Genomic DNA, 18,926 nt, shown 5'->3' with positions numbered 1-18,926 from the left:
CTGCAAGTGATGTCACTCTCTCTGATGTTTGCAACAGGCATGAGTGCAGAAACAGCCCTATGAATGAAATTTTCTGAGTCTAGGACATAATGCTCTTTCACACATTTTCCCTGAATCCCAGCTTATCTATATGCTCTGCAAACAACTGCATGGGTTGCCATCTCTTGTGCAACAGAGGCCACTATGAGCCAGTCGTCTATATATGTGGCTAAACGCACATCTCTCTCTTTTACGAGGACTAATGGCCCTCTTATGGCCCCTTTCTCCAACAAAGAATGAATCTCCTTGAGGAGAGCTAACTCTCCTCAAGCCTGAGAATAAATTATTTCCTTGAACTGAGGGGGAACAACAGTAAATTGCAGACTGTAACTTACATTTATAGTTTTTAACACCCATTCTGACTTCATTCTGACTTTGTACGCACCATCCATTCATCTTTTCTGATTGAATAGGGACTGGTGTAGCAGCACCCTCTTGCAGGCACACCCAGCAATGCATCTTGTGTGGTCTTCTCCCCACTGTGCATGCGCAAGTGGGGCTTGCCTTCATGCACTTTCTCTCACCATGGGAAGATAACGCCTGTGCCACTCTTTCTCTGTTTAATATGAACTCCGCCCTCAGCATTTTGCCTGGATGCCACAGTTGGGACAACTTTATTGCAGTGTCAGAAAGAGAACCGCTTGTGAGACATATGTGGCCCTCTATAAAGAACCACTAACCAAATTCTGTCTCTTCTTCTTCCTAGGAGGTCTACCGCTCCTCAAGATAGTCCCCACTGTGCACGCAGTGCTGAACTGGTCCCACAAAACATGTTCCTGAATGGACTTTGTGAAGGGGGCAGGTGAGGGGATAGAAAAGCCCTCTTCTTCCTCCACCCTTCCTGCTCCCTCAGGGTGCAGAGGATTTGCTGACCGTCCTGGGGTTTGGCCTGATTTGCTGGCTTCTGGAACCAGGCTCTTTGGTCTATGGGGCTCTGAGTGCAGTCTGCAGTACCATCTGCACCCTGGAAATTTTAGGGATCTTGAATCCTGGCGTAAGGATGTGCTACTGCTTGTGCAAATGTCTGCTGTGGGAGTCCTGTGGTGCTTGGTTGAATCTTCCTGGGGAAGTTTAAGGGCTTCATCCTCCCTCTTCTTGTCCTCTCACCTCTTCTGCATGGAGGCTACATCTGAGCCAAAGAGGCCTTGCAGGACAACAGGCATGTTGTCCTGCCTGATAGACCATTGAGAGGAAAGATGTGTTCAAGGCCTAGACAGTGAGCACAGCTGCCTTGTAGCTTTTGTCTGTCAAACTTGAATACGGTCAGTTTTGGAAGGCAGAGATGACCTCGTCGCCAACATAGGAGTTTTGGGGTGAAGATGAGACACCACAGTTGGTTCCACCTGTGGCATTATGTGTAATCTGTGTGCCTCCATGCCTTCACAGTCAAACAGGGAGCCACTGGGGATGGGAAGTTTCTCTCTGCATGGCTTTACTCCCTATGTAGAGGCAAGCTTATCCAAGAGTCCCATGAAGATGGGGAGGTGTTCTTTTCCAGTCTTCTTCACTTTAGGCAGCTTTTTCCTCTCATAGTGACGAGTCTCTGCTTGAGTGGTGGGCCTTGGTATACTGAGCTTCACAGCGGGGCATATACACATGTCCTACATGACTATATCCAGTACTGCGGAGGACAAAATTTCCTCATCTTCTTTGCCCATTGCTGAGGATGAGGACTTTGCAGCCCAAGCCTCGTCATCGCTGGTGATGAGCATCCAGCTGGTTGCCACAGCTCATGTTCCTTAGAGGTGGACTACTGTTGCTCCAAAAACAGTATCCATTCCCGACAGGTTAGCCTGGTGAGCGAACCATCAACGGAGCACCTTGAGGGAGAACCAGGCACAGTGGATTCATTCCCTAGGTGAGGCCTGCTTGAGTGTGTTGGTGCTCCAGACAGGTTGCACATCCTCGGTGAGAGTCCCTTTGTGATATTTTATTGCCACACGGGCAGGCCCTTTGTCGTGTTGGCGAGTGAATCACAGGAGACAAACTAACTGTTAAACAATTTTGTACAGCGACAGCTAACATCAGTAGAGTACATGGCTATCATGCTTGACCCTCTGGCTCTCACACTTCTTCCTCTTTTTCTTCTCTTCTTCTGTCCTTTCCTGTTACTCGCACAGGGAAACAGTGATGTTGTGCCAAACCAGGCAAAGTGTCCAGCGACTATGTTGGGTTGTCTTTATCTGTTTAACAGTTAAGCTACAACTTCAGAGTAGCTGTTCCGTTGTGGGTATCTGACTTCTGTGAAGTGGGGGATAATTTTGAATGGGGAATTGTAGTATGTCAGCCTGCTATAATGGGGGAGGGCTGGTGGCCTTTTGTGACATGTGCATCATCAGGACCAACCAACTGGCTGGCAAAATGAAATGAAGGCTTCTGTCAAGGGCATGCAAGATGCAAAAAATGAAAAAGAACAGCTTCTTTATATAACTTTTATGTCGTCAGCAGCAATAAACTTGTGATCTAAACACTTCCAAAAACAGTGCCCTCTTCCTGTTTGTCCTCTGAAGCAATCCTGTAGATTTTCCTCCAAACTTAATCAAAAAGTACACAAAGTCAAATATAATGTAGAGGCTGCCTGTCGTCGTGATGGTCTCATTTTTTTTTTTTTTTTTTTTTAACAATAATTACACTGCCTGCAAAATGACTGTGATAATGATTTATTTATGTAACAAGCTCCCAGTCTGGCCCACATGGTGGAGAGCAGACACACACGGTAAATACGCTGCAGATGTGTAGTTAGAGCACTACACTCTGCCCTGGCTAGAGTCGTGTCTTGTTGGACATGCTATCAGTAGATGGGTACACCCAATTTATTGACGTTATTAGAAAAATTATTCAATTGTGTGATGGTTTTTAAGGGAGAAAAATACTTCACCCGCTTGGAATGATGACAGCATTATGCACAGACGCACCATCTCTGGCTTGAGGCAAATGTGTGAAAGGAGAACATAGACATGAGTGTTAATCTTAAGCCACACTTCTGCAGTTCAGATTAACCTCGTTCCCAGGCTCCACACAGAGCAGAAAGCCTGGAAGAAGATTCTTGATCATTGTAGAAAAAAGGGATTATCTAATAAGACCCACCCACTGTGCTATCATTGGTCTCTCCAGTTGTCCATCCGAGTTTGAACATAATATGCAACTTATTATTGGGCCCAGTGATTTGTACAAGTATTTGAAACAGCTTGGTTAAATGTTGCCTCCAAGAGCTCCATATTTTGCTGACAGTTCATTTTTCGCATTGACTGGTGAAAAATATCCCACAGCGAAACTGGAAGCAGGAAGAACCCCCCACATTTTCCCTGTCCAGTAAACAAGGAAGTCCATGGAAACGGGGAAGATTCATCAAGGCAGATGGAGAGGAATGTGTTTGGTTTGTTTAACTTCCGAGTGAATCATCTTCCTAATAGACAATCTTTGGTTACCCTGACCGTACACAACTACAGCTAAAGGCAATGTCTGAACTCAATCAGCACAAACTGCGAAGGGAGACCAAAAACACATTTGTCTAAATGCAGCAGGCCTGTGTAAAACCTACATGTCCATTTCAGCGAGTCAGTAAGACATGCATTTTTATGTTGCACTGCACAGGATTTACAGAAGGAACGCTCATGAAAAAAAAATCTATAGTGTTGCTATGTTATCCCTAAAGGGACTTACAATCTGTTTATGGTACTCTGTAGTGTAATCGTGACCTTGTCCTACCCAGGCAGTCGCACTATTGTACGACTGCCTGTGGTGTCACTGTAGTGTTTATGTAATATTCCTTTACTACATGGATTTATAGTATTGACATAATGTTTGTACAATATGCCTCTACAATTCACTGCAGACTTATTATAACTCTATTTCTTTCTCAGGCTTCTATCGATGACCTCTTTTCCTATGGGTCTTCATTCTAAATACAATGTGTTTAGAATGAAGCATTATTTATTTATTTATTTATTTATTTATTTATTTGTGTATTTGTTTATTTATTTCTTTTCTCAGTGTGGGCTTAGTGCGCCTTTACGCACTGAGGACCAACAAGGTCATGAGGGTTACGGCCGTAATTTCCACGTTAAACAGAACAATACAACACCTTGCCTTGGTCATTTCATTAATGTAGCCTAATACCATCTTATTTATTTTGTTGTTATTATTATTATTATTATTATTATTATTCCATTACTACACTGAAACAATTAGTTTCTGTGCAAGTGTGCGACTGCGTAATTTGATTGTCACCATACGCGTGTGCGTAAGTCTATTTTAAGCTGGTAGGCTAATAGGCCTGTGCTTGAAATGACAATTCCCACAACGATTAATATTCATAGTAGCCCATCAAGAGATATTTTTAAAGATGGCAGCCATCTATTGAAAAGCCATGTGACCTAATTAAAAAGTCCTTTAGGGTAATAGTGCTTACTGAAATGGGAGCTCCCTGAACCCCTCATAAATCCCAAATAAAATCCATCTGTTTAGCCTCTACTCGTGGCACCACTGCAGTTATGTATGGCCCATTCTCTTCCTCCATTGCCTTAGCCTGCTCCTATAACGACATACCCAAATATGCACTGGGCTCAGTATACGTACCCTCCTCCTCCTCCCTTCCACACTCGCACACACACACACTCACACACATACACACACGCACACACGCACACACACACACACACACACACACACACACACACACACATACACACACACACACATCCCCATCCCCTCCCCGCCCCTCTCCAAAATTTTAGATGAAAGGGCTTTTGGATTTTGGGTGACGCTCTGAATCACGTGTTCATAGGAAATACACTCGCTATATTTTTTTTGGAGCTGCCTCGTCCTGCGCCGCCGACCATAGTTGTTTTGCCGTCTCCATACAGTGTGGTTGAGGGGTGGAGAGGTAATGTAATGTAATGTACCTTGCCGTGGTCACTGACGGGTTCACGCCAGTTCACCGGGTTCACTTGAGGAGAGCTCCCACCCCCTCCTCTCCTCCTCTTCTTCTCAAAGCGCAACGATCGGAGCTAATCCAATATTATTCATTTATATATTAATGTCGGATCCCATTTTTCCCGGCCGACTGTTAAGGTAAGCTTACATCTACTCTTACAAAAACCGAATAGCTCTTCTTATTGGCGTGGCGCGATCCCCAAGTTGTTTACTGAAATTATGGCTCGCTGTTGAATATTGAATTTTCATCTGGTGCCGTAGTCAAGGCAGTTTATATGAAGTCGCCAATGTATAAAATGGCGACAGTAGGTGGAGGGGGAGTGGAGGATTTTTTTGGGAATATTCATAAGGTTATATATCCCTCAGAGAGTGGCAGATCGCCTTTGGCAAGTAAGCTCCGAGGCAGTGTTTTGCCTCCCAGCCTTGTGAATGGAGTGAAACGGGTTAACTCGTCAGTTTGTTACAGTTACAGCAATGTATCCTCCGTCCGTCTGCTTTAGCGCTCCTGTCGCTATACAATGTGGCGTATCTGCTTATTTTATTGCACAACGCGCTGTATTTCCCCACTGTGGTCCAACTGTGAGGCTTTTTAGTTGAGAAAGACTTTTCAAAACAGGGCTACAGCAGGGTTATCGAATGATCTTTGAAGGCTCAGTGTCCATAGGTGTTCAAACTGCATGCGAAGTGTCAATTTTCATCTATTGATCGCTAACTCCCAACAAATCCCTTCCTCCTACCAGAGCAAAAAGGTAGGCCTGTATCTCTATGCACAGGACTCTTTCTTTCATTTCCTCGTCTTCCTCTTACCAACATGTGCTGCTGCCTCACTCCACACACACATTGAAACATACAGGATTCCGAGGAACTGCTGCTTTTCCGAGCAGACTGATATTTTGCAAACTGTGGATTATCCCAGCGAGTCATATTTAAAACATCAGGTCCTGTACTTTCACATTTTTTTTCTGTCTGTAAATTAATCTTGAGCCAGCTTTGAATGCCATGTGTCTCACTCTGCTTGAGGGGAGGGACCTCGACTGACTAATGTTGTCTCAGTATGTCATGTGTGTCCAGTGTCCAAAACATCAGGGACAATCCAAATTTGTCCCGGCAGGTCAACAAGCGTATCTATATCTGCGTCTTTATCTATATATCTGTATATCTATATCGATATGACTTCATTTTACGGTTGTTACATGCTGTACAATTTTCAGTTATTCAACCCGCCGTGCAACACTCACATTAGTATTTCCCCAAAAGAGTGGGTGCATAGATTATGGAGTGGAGCACCAAGTGTGGAGTCCACAGATCAGCCTTCAGTGCGTATTTCTGCTCTCGGATACTTAATTTGCAGGCATCTGTGATGACAGACAAAACAAAGGTAGATGAGCTCTCACTGTGCGGCTCCAGTGGACTGAGTTCAGCCTGCTCTGGAGAGTTGGTGTGTGTGTGTGTGTGCGGAGGGTTTCACTCCTGCAGGAAGGTTACACTGGGGGAATGTCAATTCCCTTTGTGGATGCCTGGGAACGGTCTTCCATCTTCCTTCTCGGAACTGCTCTAATGAGGCCAGGCATATTGCCTTTCATCCCTCACTCCTCGCAATTAGGCACAGCTCGCAGTTTTTTCGTTATGGCCGTAGTGGAGTGTTTGTATACACAGACACAATGTAATGGAGCGAGAGTGCCCACTCCCCTCCACAAAAAGGCTTCTGCACATGCCACTCCTTATTTACCTGGAATACTGTACTTGTAGGATTTGATGTTCTGATTTCGAGCAGCAGTTAGATAATATGTTCATGTGTGCCGCCCACAGTTCACTGTGGATCTCCTGCCAGAGAATACTGAGTAAGGTCATATGGTCATGATTTTCAGTTTTAGCTGACATGGAGTATATAACATTCCTTGAGTTCAGAGAAGAAAATCAACTATCTAATGCCAACCAGATCTATTTCACAGCCATTTTTGTACAAACAAGCATTCATGATAACGGCATACCTCATGGTCCTCGCAGAATACTCTCCGCAGCACAGTACCGAGCCCTATTTTTCCCGTCAGAAAGGATGGCATTCTATACAGATTCACTGTTATTCGGGGCTTTCATTCTTTCGTATTGCTTTTGTCATAGAGACCAATGCCGTATCGAAGCCCAGAGCACTCAAAAGCCTCACTGAAACAGCATGTTTGCACAGTTCCAACCAAAAGAAACTTCTTTGCACTCATGGAGGGAAAAAACCTTGGGGCTAGTGGGGAAAGAGCCCCTGCCACTTTGTCTGTCCCATACAAGAAAGGTTTGATCAGCAGGAGTTGGCATTTGCCAAGCTTTGGCAGTTGCAAGAGGCTGTGATGTCAGCCATTTTAGGATGGACAGTACAATGTGCGGTACGCCGCCATCTTTCTTCCTTTTCTTCTTAAGTTGCCAAATCAATGCCTGTAGTCTTGGCTACAGAACTGAAGGAGTTATTCAGCAAAAGTGATGAAAAAGGATGCATGACTCAGATTTTTTTCCCTGCACACCATGGTTTATTTGTCTGTCATTCATCTGGGCCACAGATAGAGGGTTTGGAGAACAATGTAAGATTTCAAGAGTGAGCACTCACTATAACAGAAAACAGCACCATTCAACAGAGATGCTCAGACAGACAGAGTGCGGCTCTATATTCTGTACAGCCACAGTCCTCGGGCCTACTTGCCGATTTAACAACACAATAACATTGGCAGGAGGTCATTTGCTGTGTATACAGCTCTGATTTTTCCTTTGTCTGTCCTCTGTCATAAATATTATAAGAACAGTGGGGCAGGAATTTTTTTTTGCCGCTGCAGCGTAATTGAAAAAGAAAAACCTCCGGTCTTTATTACTAACCTCACCCAAGTTAGCTAAAACAGACTAAACCATGACTTGGACTTTCAAAGATGGCTGGCAGGGCATGTGGATTAAGTTTGTCCTGCACCGGATGCAGTCCAAGGAATTCAGCGTGCCCGCGTGTGTGTGTGTGTGTGTGTCAGTGTGTGTGTGTGTGTATGTGACTGTGTGTCTTGAGGTTGGTGGGTGTGGGCGAGTGACTCCGCTGTGTGTGGTGTGGTGGGCAAGGGGAAGAGAGGGGTTGCCATGGCAATGTTAACACATGAGTGGCACCACCGACTGGTCTCCCAGCGGACGGGGCTGCAGTCATGGAGGTAAGGGGGGTGAGGAGTAGGAGGAGACGGCTGACAACACCTGCGTCTCAGCAGACATTCAGACACTAACACGCACACGCAAACACACCCACGTACAGAGCCTGCGGTGCAGACGGAGCCTACACACTGCCGCTACAGTACGCTTTCAGTGGAGGGCTGGACATGCACGGGAGACGCCGTGGACCGATGTGCTGTATTAGCACTGTGCTAATGACCCTGATGACTCTGAATTGTTTTTCAGCACACGTAATACCGGAGCCCACCACCTATTCATGCTGGCGAGCATACAGGACCACTCACGCGCAAAGATGAGCCCCCTAACTGAATCATGTCCATCCCCACTGTCAGAAAATAACACATTAGTCCACGCTGACAGCACGATGGACACAGGAGACACCCAGACGTGCAGGAAATGGAACAATCGCAATTCGACAGTCAGCCGTCTAAAGGCTCCCAGCACTGGATCACGTTTCCCTTATAAATGAGGCGCCATTGTTCCCAATCTCTTCTCTGTGCAAGGCAGTAATTGCTCTCTGTCTCTGGCTTATATTTGGGTGTCCAGCTGATCCACTCACATGACGTTAATCTATTTAATGGACATTTGGCAGAAAATGTCCTCCCCTAAACAGATTTTTTGATCATTCAAATGTAACTGTCAGGAGTTCCCCTCTCTGCCCCCCAACCCCCCAGAGGACGCCAGGTGATTTTTGGCTGATTTTTTGAAGCAGACTCTCAAGACAGCCGTGGATCACTGTCAAGACAAATTACACGGAAAACAAATATTGTCACGAGCAAGAGAATACATGCCGGGATGTTTTTTTTTTTTTTTTTTTTTTTTTTTTGACTGTTTGTTTTTTTTTTTTTTTTTTTTTTCCAGCTCTTGTGTGACTGCCTCATCAAGAGACTCCTTGCTAGTTATTCAGTTCAAAGAGAAAGATTTCAGAATGGTGCAGGTGTTAGATACTGTGGAGGTGAGCAGGGAAGGTGTGTGTGTGTGTGTGCGCGTGTGATGTGTCGGGAGGGTGGAATATTGAAACGGCACAGTCTGTCATCATCATCAGTCACCCTCTCACTTCACTCCCAAATGTCTGAGTTTTGTCTTCCTTTGTCCTTCTTCCTCCTGCAGCCTTCACATTCTCATTCATGTGACAAGCAGCACAACAAAACACCAATCTCTGTTTGTTAATGTCAGCTGTAGGTGACAATCTGGGAGTGTCTGAATCAGTGGACTGTTTTGAATTAAATTTTAATGTTGAGCAACCACTTTGCAGCCTTGCCTCCCCTCCGCTGGTAGCAGTGCACTTTAGATTGGGCAGGGTTTTTTTTTGTGTGTGTAATAATATTGTAATTACTGCAGCAATTTCTGAGGTAATGAAAAGGGAATTGTTTTTTTTTTTTTTTTTTTTTTTTTTTGAAAATTGATTTGTCGAAATTGGAGCTGCACACTTTGCTGTTTGTCATCTAAAAGTATAGCGCACATGATTGAATATTAATGAGATGTAAATATGATATTGTTATGGAAATGACAGTGTAAGGGCACATAAAGGAGGCCTTGTGTAAATCAGGAACCTCCTTTTAAATAAGGCGGAACATATAAAACCTTAGCTGATTTTAATCCAGTTTAATCCCATTTGTTTTGAAACGCTTGTTTTGGAAAAGTTGAATGGTTCAAATGTGGTTTTAGCTCAGTGCACACACAAGGCCCTTTGCTTACGGTGAGCGTGGGTGTTCAGAAAGCTGGTCTGAGAGCTCAGTCACTCGCTCAGCTCCGATACTACTCCCCAGGTCCGCCGAGATGAAAAAGAGCTTCCTCCCTCTGTGCCACAGAGCCAGTGCCAGTGCGAGGACATACGACACACTGGGGACAGTGATCGTCTGAGCGTTGTCTACCTCGCCGCTGAAACACGAGGCCTGGCTTTTCAGAGGGAACCATTCACTGGCTCCCTGTCTGGGAAGCCCTTGTCTTGTGTCTGATCGCACGTCTCATTCGCTAGATAAAGCAGACCATTCTTTTGATAGGTGACCTGATTCTTTATGTAACCTCTCTCAACTTTTGGCTTGTCTTGGGTTTTCTCATGCAGGAAGTGGAGTGTTTTGGGGAGGGGAGCCTCTGTGCCGGGCTCAGCGTCTGTCTCGTCACACAGCGGCGTCCACTCTGGGGGCCGCTGTCGGCCACTACACCACACACAGCACAACTCCCGTGGCCAAATTACCTTCTGCACCGCTTTATTTTCCATCATATGCTGTTTCTGAAATATCCTGGCACGCGTTGTGCAATGTTTTGGCAAACAAAATAAATCACTAGAAAATGGTATACAGAGAGCACAGCTAGACGCAGCCAACACTGATTTTTACCAAACATGACTCTAAAATTATATAGCATAATAAGGTCTCTCACCCAGATGTTTTGGATGTGCATGACTAGATCCCTCTGTTGCGTGGGAGCTGACTTCTAAATCCCTAGTTTAGTGGAACAAACTCGCTGAACCTCTTGTCCTCACCAGGGGTTAATCGAGTGTGCCGTCAGAGGGTATCATGACCTCTCCGGCGGCGAAACATACAGCACATGCTCACGTCTGGATGCAGTGAACCAGGATTACTGCATAAGATGCTGGTGACCTAGTTTTTTTTTGTTTGTTTTGTTTTGTTTTGTTTCGGGTATTTTTTCCCCCTCTTTTTTCTGTCAGAAGGCAGCCGTCATTAGAAATGAAAAAGAGGCAGTTACAAAGAGGACGTCACAGTCTGTCTGAGATCATTGTGTACTGTTGGGCAGTCATTTGAGGTTTTTAATTCTGGAACAGGCTCATCTTTTATTTACCAGCCAGCCGGCCATGGTGAACATACACGTGGAGGCTGCAAAATGAATGTCTTGAAAGTGCTTTTCGGGGCTGTACAAATGCGGCGTGACACAAAATTTGTCAGAAATGTGTAACATGTTAAATGTAGCCTGCGCAACACAGTGCAAGGTGTTGTGCTGCACTGAATCTCAACATAGACAAGCTATTGGGAAGGTATGGTAATTAATTTTTACAGGTGCTATGTTGGTTCCTTAAGAAAATCAGCTTGCCAGAGGAGAAGGTGCTGCACGCGCTGAGTGATATGGATAAATAATGATAGAATGAGAGCAGTTTGCAGCAGCATGTCACACATCAACACCTCTCCCGTCTCACAGAAAGGAAGAGGGGAGAGGTATGAAAAGAGGCTGTGCGTGCATGTGTATCAACTGTGTGTGTGTCAAGAGTTCATTTAGAGGGCAAAGAAAGGCAGGGAAATTTCTTCACTTTCATATATTTTCTCCTTATGATTTTTCTTTGCACATTCTGCAGCATCCAGTGTCAAAAGACTGTAAAGGTTAGTTATATAACTGTAAAAACGTTGACCAGGTGTGTCCATTGTCTACACAAAATCCCCCCAAACTCCGCGAAATGTAAACATATGATTTGTGAGGGTGTGCGCATACATGCACGCTCGCACAAAGTGTCCTTTTATTTCACGAGACGAAGAGGAAAGTTCGAACACTGCAGATACAATCCACATCCATCTGTATAGCAGGAAGAGTAAAGGAAGAGAGAATCTGAACATATGGTTTGGCAGTGGATTTAGACACACAAAGACCAGCGTATTGTGTTTTTTGTGCACCCATGTGGTGTCATGTTTGAATAGACAAACGATGCGACGGTTTGAGCCCCCGGCTTGTAAATGGCCCCATATGTGTTAGCAATAACCTCATCAGACCTTATCAGAATGTTTCATGTCACCAACATCACTGTTGTTGGCTCACTGCTGGGACACACACACACACACGTCACCTGATTGCCCCAGTAGGTTCTTGACACACTACAATATGCAGGGATGGTACAGTATAACCTATCAAATGTGAACCATGGCTCCAGTCCAAGCTTGGCAGCATAATGTCTGGCCTTAATGTGAGGCACATGACCAGAATTCCCAACAAAGGCTCACTCTCACTAAGGGGGAAGTTGAATATATAACGACATGCACTTGACCAACAGCTTAACCATGTATTTTTAACCCTTACATGTTTGCGTTTGCAATATCAAACTAATGAGGAACAGGTCAGTGCAACCCAGTGCCTGTTAAGAATAAACTGAACAAGACCTTTTTTTTTTTTTTTTACCCCCATAAATATTAATTCCGCTTTGATTCCCGGCATCTTTGCCAAGATTTTCATTTTTGCATGTTCAATGATCAAATCAACAAAATTCACATTTCACAAACAGAACAAAACCCCATGGCACTCATACCAATACTGCTTTCTGTACACTGACAAGATAGGTACTAAGGACTTTTTTGTAGATTGCATTAGTGAACACAAACCTGAAAACTGGCACGCATATTTTTGCATATTTTTGTTTACTCAAGACAATGTGAAACAGCTGGTAAGGTTAGACACTGGATCTAGTACCAGCACAATGAAGTGGTGAAGTGAGTCCCACTCAATGGACACATTTTGTTTCCAACATTTAATTTCTTTTCCAATTAACTATCGCCTCAAACATTCTTGGTGGTGATTTTTAAATTGTCATTATTTATTTATTAAGTTATTTATTTTTTTATTTTGGCATTCAGTTGTATTGGGCAGTCGACAGTAGAGAGATAAGCAAACATGGGCGGTGAGAGAGAGAGAAAGGTCCTACACTGGATTCAGACCAGCTATTTCTCATTTTCGTGGCATCGTCCAGGGTTTTTAATAACAAATGAGTCAATTACAACTGGTGTTTTTCATGTATGCTGGTTTCTCCCAAAATACACAAAGCTGGTCTCACCTTATCTTAGCATGAATTGCATGCTTATTAAGTACATATTTTGTCGAATGAACACCTGTGTAATGAGCAAGAACAGCAAACAAATTCACCTGCTTTAGAGTATCAGATGTTCAAATAAGCTTTACTGACATGAATGTCGAGGTTACACTGTTGCCAAAGCCGTGCCAAAAAATATGTGTGTATATATAAATACATCAGAAATTAACAGTTAACAATAACAGTTAAACAACAGTTAATAATTAACAATATCACTCCTCCCTTTGTTATTTTTATGGATTTTTTCTCAAAATGTATATTAAATTGACTGAAAAATGGAAATACAAGCAAATAACTGTAACACTAGCTTGAGGGTGTGTGTGTGTGTGTGTGTGTGTGTGTGTGTGTGTGATGCACTGAATTATATTTTGGAAAGCCTTATGCCCTGCACATTTTTTGACATAATTTATGTTATCAATAATTCAACTAGCACCACTTGGAATGTTTTGAGAATCAGCTGGAAGTTAATTTTAAAACATGAATCATTTTTTGTCAGTGGTCTTCCATGCCAGTTAAAGGGGCTAGTTAGTGAGACCCACTCTATGTATAACACTGTGTTTTGTCCTTTATTTTATCCAGCTTTGTCATGAAAAAAAAAAACAAAAAAAAAAACAGGCATTGCACTCTGGGTGGAGCAAGGCTGATAAATCAGATATGGTCATTTATTTTCAATCTCCTTATTTTTGCTCTTTATGTCACAGGTTCCCAGTGGGGTGTTAAAGCACAGTTGTCCATGTGACAGGAGTCCTAAAGTAACAGAAGACAAAAATGAAGCAACACTGTGATATCATAGCGGCTGGTCCATGACACTAAACTTCTTTCAGCCCTCTCCACTATCCACCCGCCCTCTGCTCTCATCAGACCGGAAAACCAATCACTCACTCTCCCATCTACACAAAACTGCACAATGGCCAGCAAGAGGAAATCCACTGTACCATGCATGATACCATCCAAATCCAAACATGTGCGTGAGGAAATTATACTGGGCTGTCTACCAGAACTCCTACCAACCATCCCGGAGGACAGCATACTCAGTATCTCTGGAGAAGACTCTGGCCATTTCTCCCAAAACTCCTCCAAATCAGAGGGTGGCAATGAGAAGCAGAAAGGGGGCACATACAGCTGTGCCACCTGCCATTTTGAGTCCAGAGACCTGAACTACTTTTTGGATCACATGCACAACTGCCACTTAGACTTCAGGGCCCAGCCCACCTTTTACTGCCTGAACTGTGGGGTGTCAGTCGTCCGCTTTGAGGCCCTGGCTCTGCATAATGCTAAAGCCCATCCTGGCATCATGGAGGGCTTGATCACTGCCTCCCTACATGTCAACAAGAGGGATGGGTTGACCACTGTGGAGCAAAGTCTCTTCACAGACAGTGGAGAGGACTACACAGAATCTGGGATCTCCCTCACTAAAACACCAATCGCAAAGATGATGAAAGCCAAGGGGGAGCACAAAAAAATAGTGGTTTCCCACACTGTAGAGGTACGGAGGATAGACACTGGAAAGGATGTAGACCCCAGCATGCTGACAAATGTGCCTGAACTCCAAAACGGGGCTCTCAGTGTTTCTGGTGCCCCAGCTATGCCGAGGACCACTGTCTCTCACATGATTACGACGACAGTGTCCAATCAAGTCTTTCACCAGCACACTCCCTCCCTTTACTCCTCCCCCTCCTCTGATTCCAATAAGGACCTTCCAAAGGTGATGATCCCCCTTAGCAGCATCCCCACCTATGATGCCGCCATGGACACCAGCAGCTTTCTCAAGACTTCCTTTGGCAAGTTCCCCTACCCTACCAAAGCCGAACTCTGCTATCTAACAGTGGTATCTGAGTTCCCTGAAGAGCAGATCAAACTGTGGTTTACTGCCCAGAGGCTCAAGCAGGGCATAAGCTGGTCTCCCGAGGAGATTGAAGAGGCCAGGAGGAAGATGTTTAACACCGTCTTCCAGGGTGGAGCACCCCAAAAACAGGCCTCTGCACAAAGGCACGTCAATCATATTGTAACCCACCACACTGTCACTGCCCATCCTGCCCAATCAGGCCCAATGGGACCAAATTACCAGATGGCCAAAGTTCCCTATGGCAGTTTGAAAGGTAGGCCTACTGGGATTATGGTCACACAGGCTAACATGTCAACCAACCCCCAGGTCACTAGGGTCTCATATTCTACCCCGGTAATCCCTCCAAAGTTTCCATCTGTAGTCAGAACAACACAGGTACTGACCAAGAGTATTCAACCCACCATTGAGCCAGACAAGAGCAATGGCCTCGGCCTCGACATGGCTGGAAGCAGTGGTTGTGTCAGTAGCACCAGCAGCAGTCGAAGCAGCAGTAGCAGCAGTAGTTGCAGTAGTAGCAGCAGCATCAGCAGTTATTCCAGTAGTAGTAATGGTGGTGAAACTGTCACCCGGAGACCTGTGCATAACAGCAGCCCAACCAACAGCATCAACAGCATTGCCACTTGCTCTACCAACATTAGCAATAATGATGAGCACTGCATTGCTAACAACAATGGCAAACCAAATGTCAAAAGCAACAGTATACCGATAGGACTGGAGGGTTCCAACCATAACAAGAGTAAAGTGATCATCAATAACTCCAACACCAGCAAATCCGACATCACCTGTAACAATCATAACAACAGCGCCATCAGTCCACAAGAGCAATCCCAGGCCACAAAGGCCGATGACGATCGCAACAACTATATTCACAAAACCAACAACAGCAGTATTAGCGACTGCCCCAGCACTACATGTAACGACAATGTCCCTAACCTGAATCATGCCAGCAAATCTCCAAATGAAAGCACCAGCACCACTGTCATTACCAAAAGCAGCAGCAGCAACTCATCCATTTTGGATGAGGGTAAATGCAACAAGGACTTTCCCATAAAAGGCATGTCAATCTTACAGCAACTCATTAAGGAAGAGGACCCCATTGTGGGCGACCAAAACAGTCCAGAGATGAAAGTTGACCCCATCAAGATCAACCTGAAAAGGCTGAAGATGACCGAACCAGAGACAAGGTCCGGCTCTGAGATGGTTCCTTCAGAGCTTAAGCCAGAGATGGCGGAGGTGCCTACTTCTCAGCCATCCTTCTCACCCCCCTGGGGCAAGAAGACCACCCAGCAGGTGCACATCCTCCGGCAGGTCTTCTCCAGCACCCGCTGGCCCAGCAGCCAGCAGTACGAGGAGTTGAGTGTCCGCACAGGCCTGCCCAAGTCAGAGGTGGTGCGCTGGTTCAGTGACAGCCGTTACAGCCACAAGAATGGACACCTTCAGTGGCTGGAGAGCTATCAGCGTCTGCCTGCGGATTCAGAGGAAGTGAAGGTTCATGGAGACACTGAAGCTGAGGCACTGAAGGACCCTCTGATGGCTCAGAGGAAACCCTTGGAGCAAGACATGAACAAGCAGCCTGAGGGAGAAGCAGGACTGAACTCAGAACAGCGTGTTGTATGGCAGGATTCATACTCGCCGCTACTTGGTCCAGTGGGGTCAGAGGAGACCGGAGAGCGAGGGAAAGCTGAGGAGTCAGTGCAACCGGGAGCTTTGCAGGATCCCTGGTCAGAGAGAGTGGACGACCAACAGCAGCCAATGACCAGTCAGTCCTTCATGGAGCAACAGACTGAGGCCAATCAGGCCAGGTAAGTCATAACACTCGTCTTAAAACGCCACTGAAGTAAGCGTATATGACTCATTCACATTGCCTCACAATGCTTTGCTAAACTAGTGCCTTGTATCAGTCAAGAAAATAAAAAAAAGTAAGCCAGGTGAAGTGATGAAAGTGTGTCAGCTTGCTGTTTGTAGTTATTACTGCATGATGTACAGTAAAAAAGGAGTCAGAAGAAAGGTGTACAGGTACTCATGCTGGGTAGCTTATTCAGGCAATCAAAGGTCTGTGTTTAAGAAGATATTTTTAGATAAGTAGGAGTCTGGGCTGTTGAATTATAGATTGTGAGAGCATGCTAATATACGTGAATAAATCATGACAATTGTCTTTGGTGAGATGGGTTTGCAAGAGGCAAGTTTCTCATTGTCAGGCATCTTTTTTTTTTTTTTTTTTGCAATGCTCCTTGACAAAAAAAAGCCTCACTTAATATACAACAAGAACTTTCCAATGACATCGACACAATTTGTATTCATGTGTTTGCCTGTTTGTGTTCCTGCGTGTGTTTGTGTGTGTTTTGATGCAAGGGATCGCATGAGGATGGAGCTGCTGGAGGTGTGATGAAGCAGGCCCGATCTCGCCAGAGGAACAGGATGGTTAAGGCTGGCTCGCTCCCTGGCCGTGGTCTAGAGTGTTCATTATGACAGCAGATGTGATTGTAGCTGGACCGTTGGACTCTGACTGTAACTGTGAATACCCCCCACCCCTCCTCCTCTTCCTCCTCCTCCTCCTCCTCTTCCTCCTCCTCCTCCTACTTCTCTTCCATCTGCCATCGTCAAAAGAAAGAACTTCTCACCTTTGAGTCCTGTGATGTTTAAGCCTTTCATGCTTCTTTGTGGTTGTGTGGGGAGGGTGCACAATGAGGTCAGTACGAGAGATTAGACAAAAAGATAAGAAAGAGAAAAGACGCACACTGACTGGAAAACTGACTTGAATGAGGGAAGATAGACGAGGGCCGAGAGATATTGTTTTTGGGCAGAGGGAGAAATATATATATATGATTGAAACTGCACTATAAAGGAGGGTTTGTACTGACTGGACAAACAAACGATGTGTCAAGGAAATGTTATTGTTGGCTTTGTGATATTTTTTACTTTTTTAGCAACCAGTACTTCAGCACTGCCTTGAATTTTACTTTTTCCGTTATTTGGTTTTTCAATTCTATTTACTCTTCTATAGTCACTGTAAGTCCAGATGCAATCAAACATGTTTTATTTAGATCTGTATAAATGTTGGTGATCACTTAGCAATTCAGCTACACGCAAGAGACTATATACAATGCACTAATGAAGACAGCAATGCTAAAATCACACTGCCCCACAGTAAAGATATTGACAGCTCTGTCAAGATCAATACACTACACTGCCCTGCAAACTGAACAGAGAGAAGCCTGTCACGCTAACGTTGCCTTACTCAGCTCTGTCCATGTGTTGATATGACCTGTCAGCCCATCACCTTGCTTTCCAGCTACTGTGCTGTCCAAAAAAAAAATAAATTGCCAGTGCATCGATGGTCACTGTTGGTCTATATCTGTGAAAAAAAAATAATAATAAAATTAAAAAAAAATCTTGTGCTGCTTTCTGTACACTTGGAAATGTTTAACTTTTAAGCTGTAATTGTATCAAATATTGTTACTGGCAAAATGTTGTTCAAGGCAAAATTATCAATTTGATCCCTAGACACTGACAGAGTGAGATATTGTGCTAGCTAGAGAGCCAAATGAGGAGACCTTTCCTCTCCTCTGAATTTTCTTGTGTTCATATAAACATACAGTCACTACATGAATCCTATTAAGCTGCATCTTTGTCAAGCTGCTAATAGCTAAGAACGGTGCTATACCATCCAAAGTGAAATTGGAGGTTGATCTCCTACCAGCAGTGTATGCACTTGTGTCGAATGTTACAAATTTATTTTGGTTTGAGATAAATGGAATCTGGACTTACGGTGTTATGATCACTTAAAACTTTTATGAAATAGTCTGATCATAAAGCACTGTTGTATCATCCTTTCTACACTTCTGAATCTTTACAGAATAAACAGAATACTCACCAAGCATCAATGGCTCGTTCATTTCTTCAGCAACTACTGATCCGATCTTACTTCCTGCACGTATAGCCTACAGACGACAATGCAATGAATATGAATTTTATGGAGTCTGCTTAAATTATTTACTGTGGTGATGATGATGAATATTAAAGTTGCATGCCAGACATAGGTATTGAATAAGCCTGTTAAACAAATACATAGCCCCATCTGCTGGTGATGAGATGCTGATGCATTTAACCATG

General features: G+C 44.3%; 1 protein-coding gene across 5 annotated transcripts; it reads left to right on the top strand.

Annotated features, from left to right (window-relative positions):
* The first annotated feature begins 3,536 nt into the window (after nucleotides 1–3,536).
* Nucleotides 3,537–18,693, top strand: zhx3a (zinc fingers and homeoboxes 3a). Of its 5 annotated transcripts, none has more exons than XM_030051606.1 (3): nucleotides 3,537–3,596; nucleotides 13,669–16,615; nucleotides 17,166–18,693. In XM_030051606.1, the coding sequence occupies exons 2-3, from the start codon at nucleotides 13,875–13,877 to the stop codon at nucleotides 17,197–17,199; spliced, it is 2,775 nt and encodes a 924-aa protein (XP_029907466.1). In that variant the 5' UTR covers nucleotides 3,537–3,596; nucleotides 13,669–13,874; the 3' UTR covers nucleotides 17,200–18,693. The 5 variants fall into 5 exon arrangements, with proteins under 5 accessions (XP_029907466.1, XP_029907465.1, XP_029907470.1 ...); XM_030051605.1 differs by lacking the exon at nucleotides 3,537–3,596 and adding an exon at nucleotides 4,800–5,112; XM_030051607.1 differs by lacking the exon at nucleotides 3,537–3,596 and adding an exon at nucleotides 5,371–5,723.
* Nucleotides 18,694–18,926: the final 233 nt, after the last annotated feature.

This window comes from Myripristis murdjan, chromosome 5 (genome assembly GCF_902150065.1).
Source record: "Myripristis murdjan chromosome 5, fMyrMur1.1, whole genome shotgun sequence".
Taxonomy (NCBI): domain Eukaryota; kingdom Metazoa; phylum Chordata; class Actinopteri; order Holocentriformes; family Holocentridae; genus Myripristis; species Myripristis murdjan.
The sequence above is the reverse complement of the archived record's forward strand: the minus strand, read 5'-3'. Positions and strand labels throughout refer to the sequence as shown.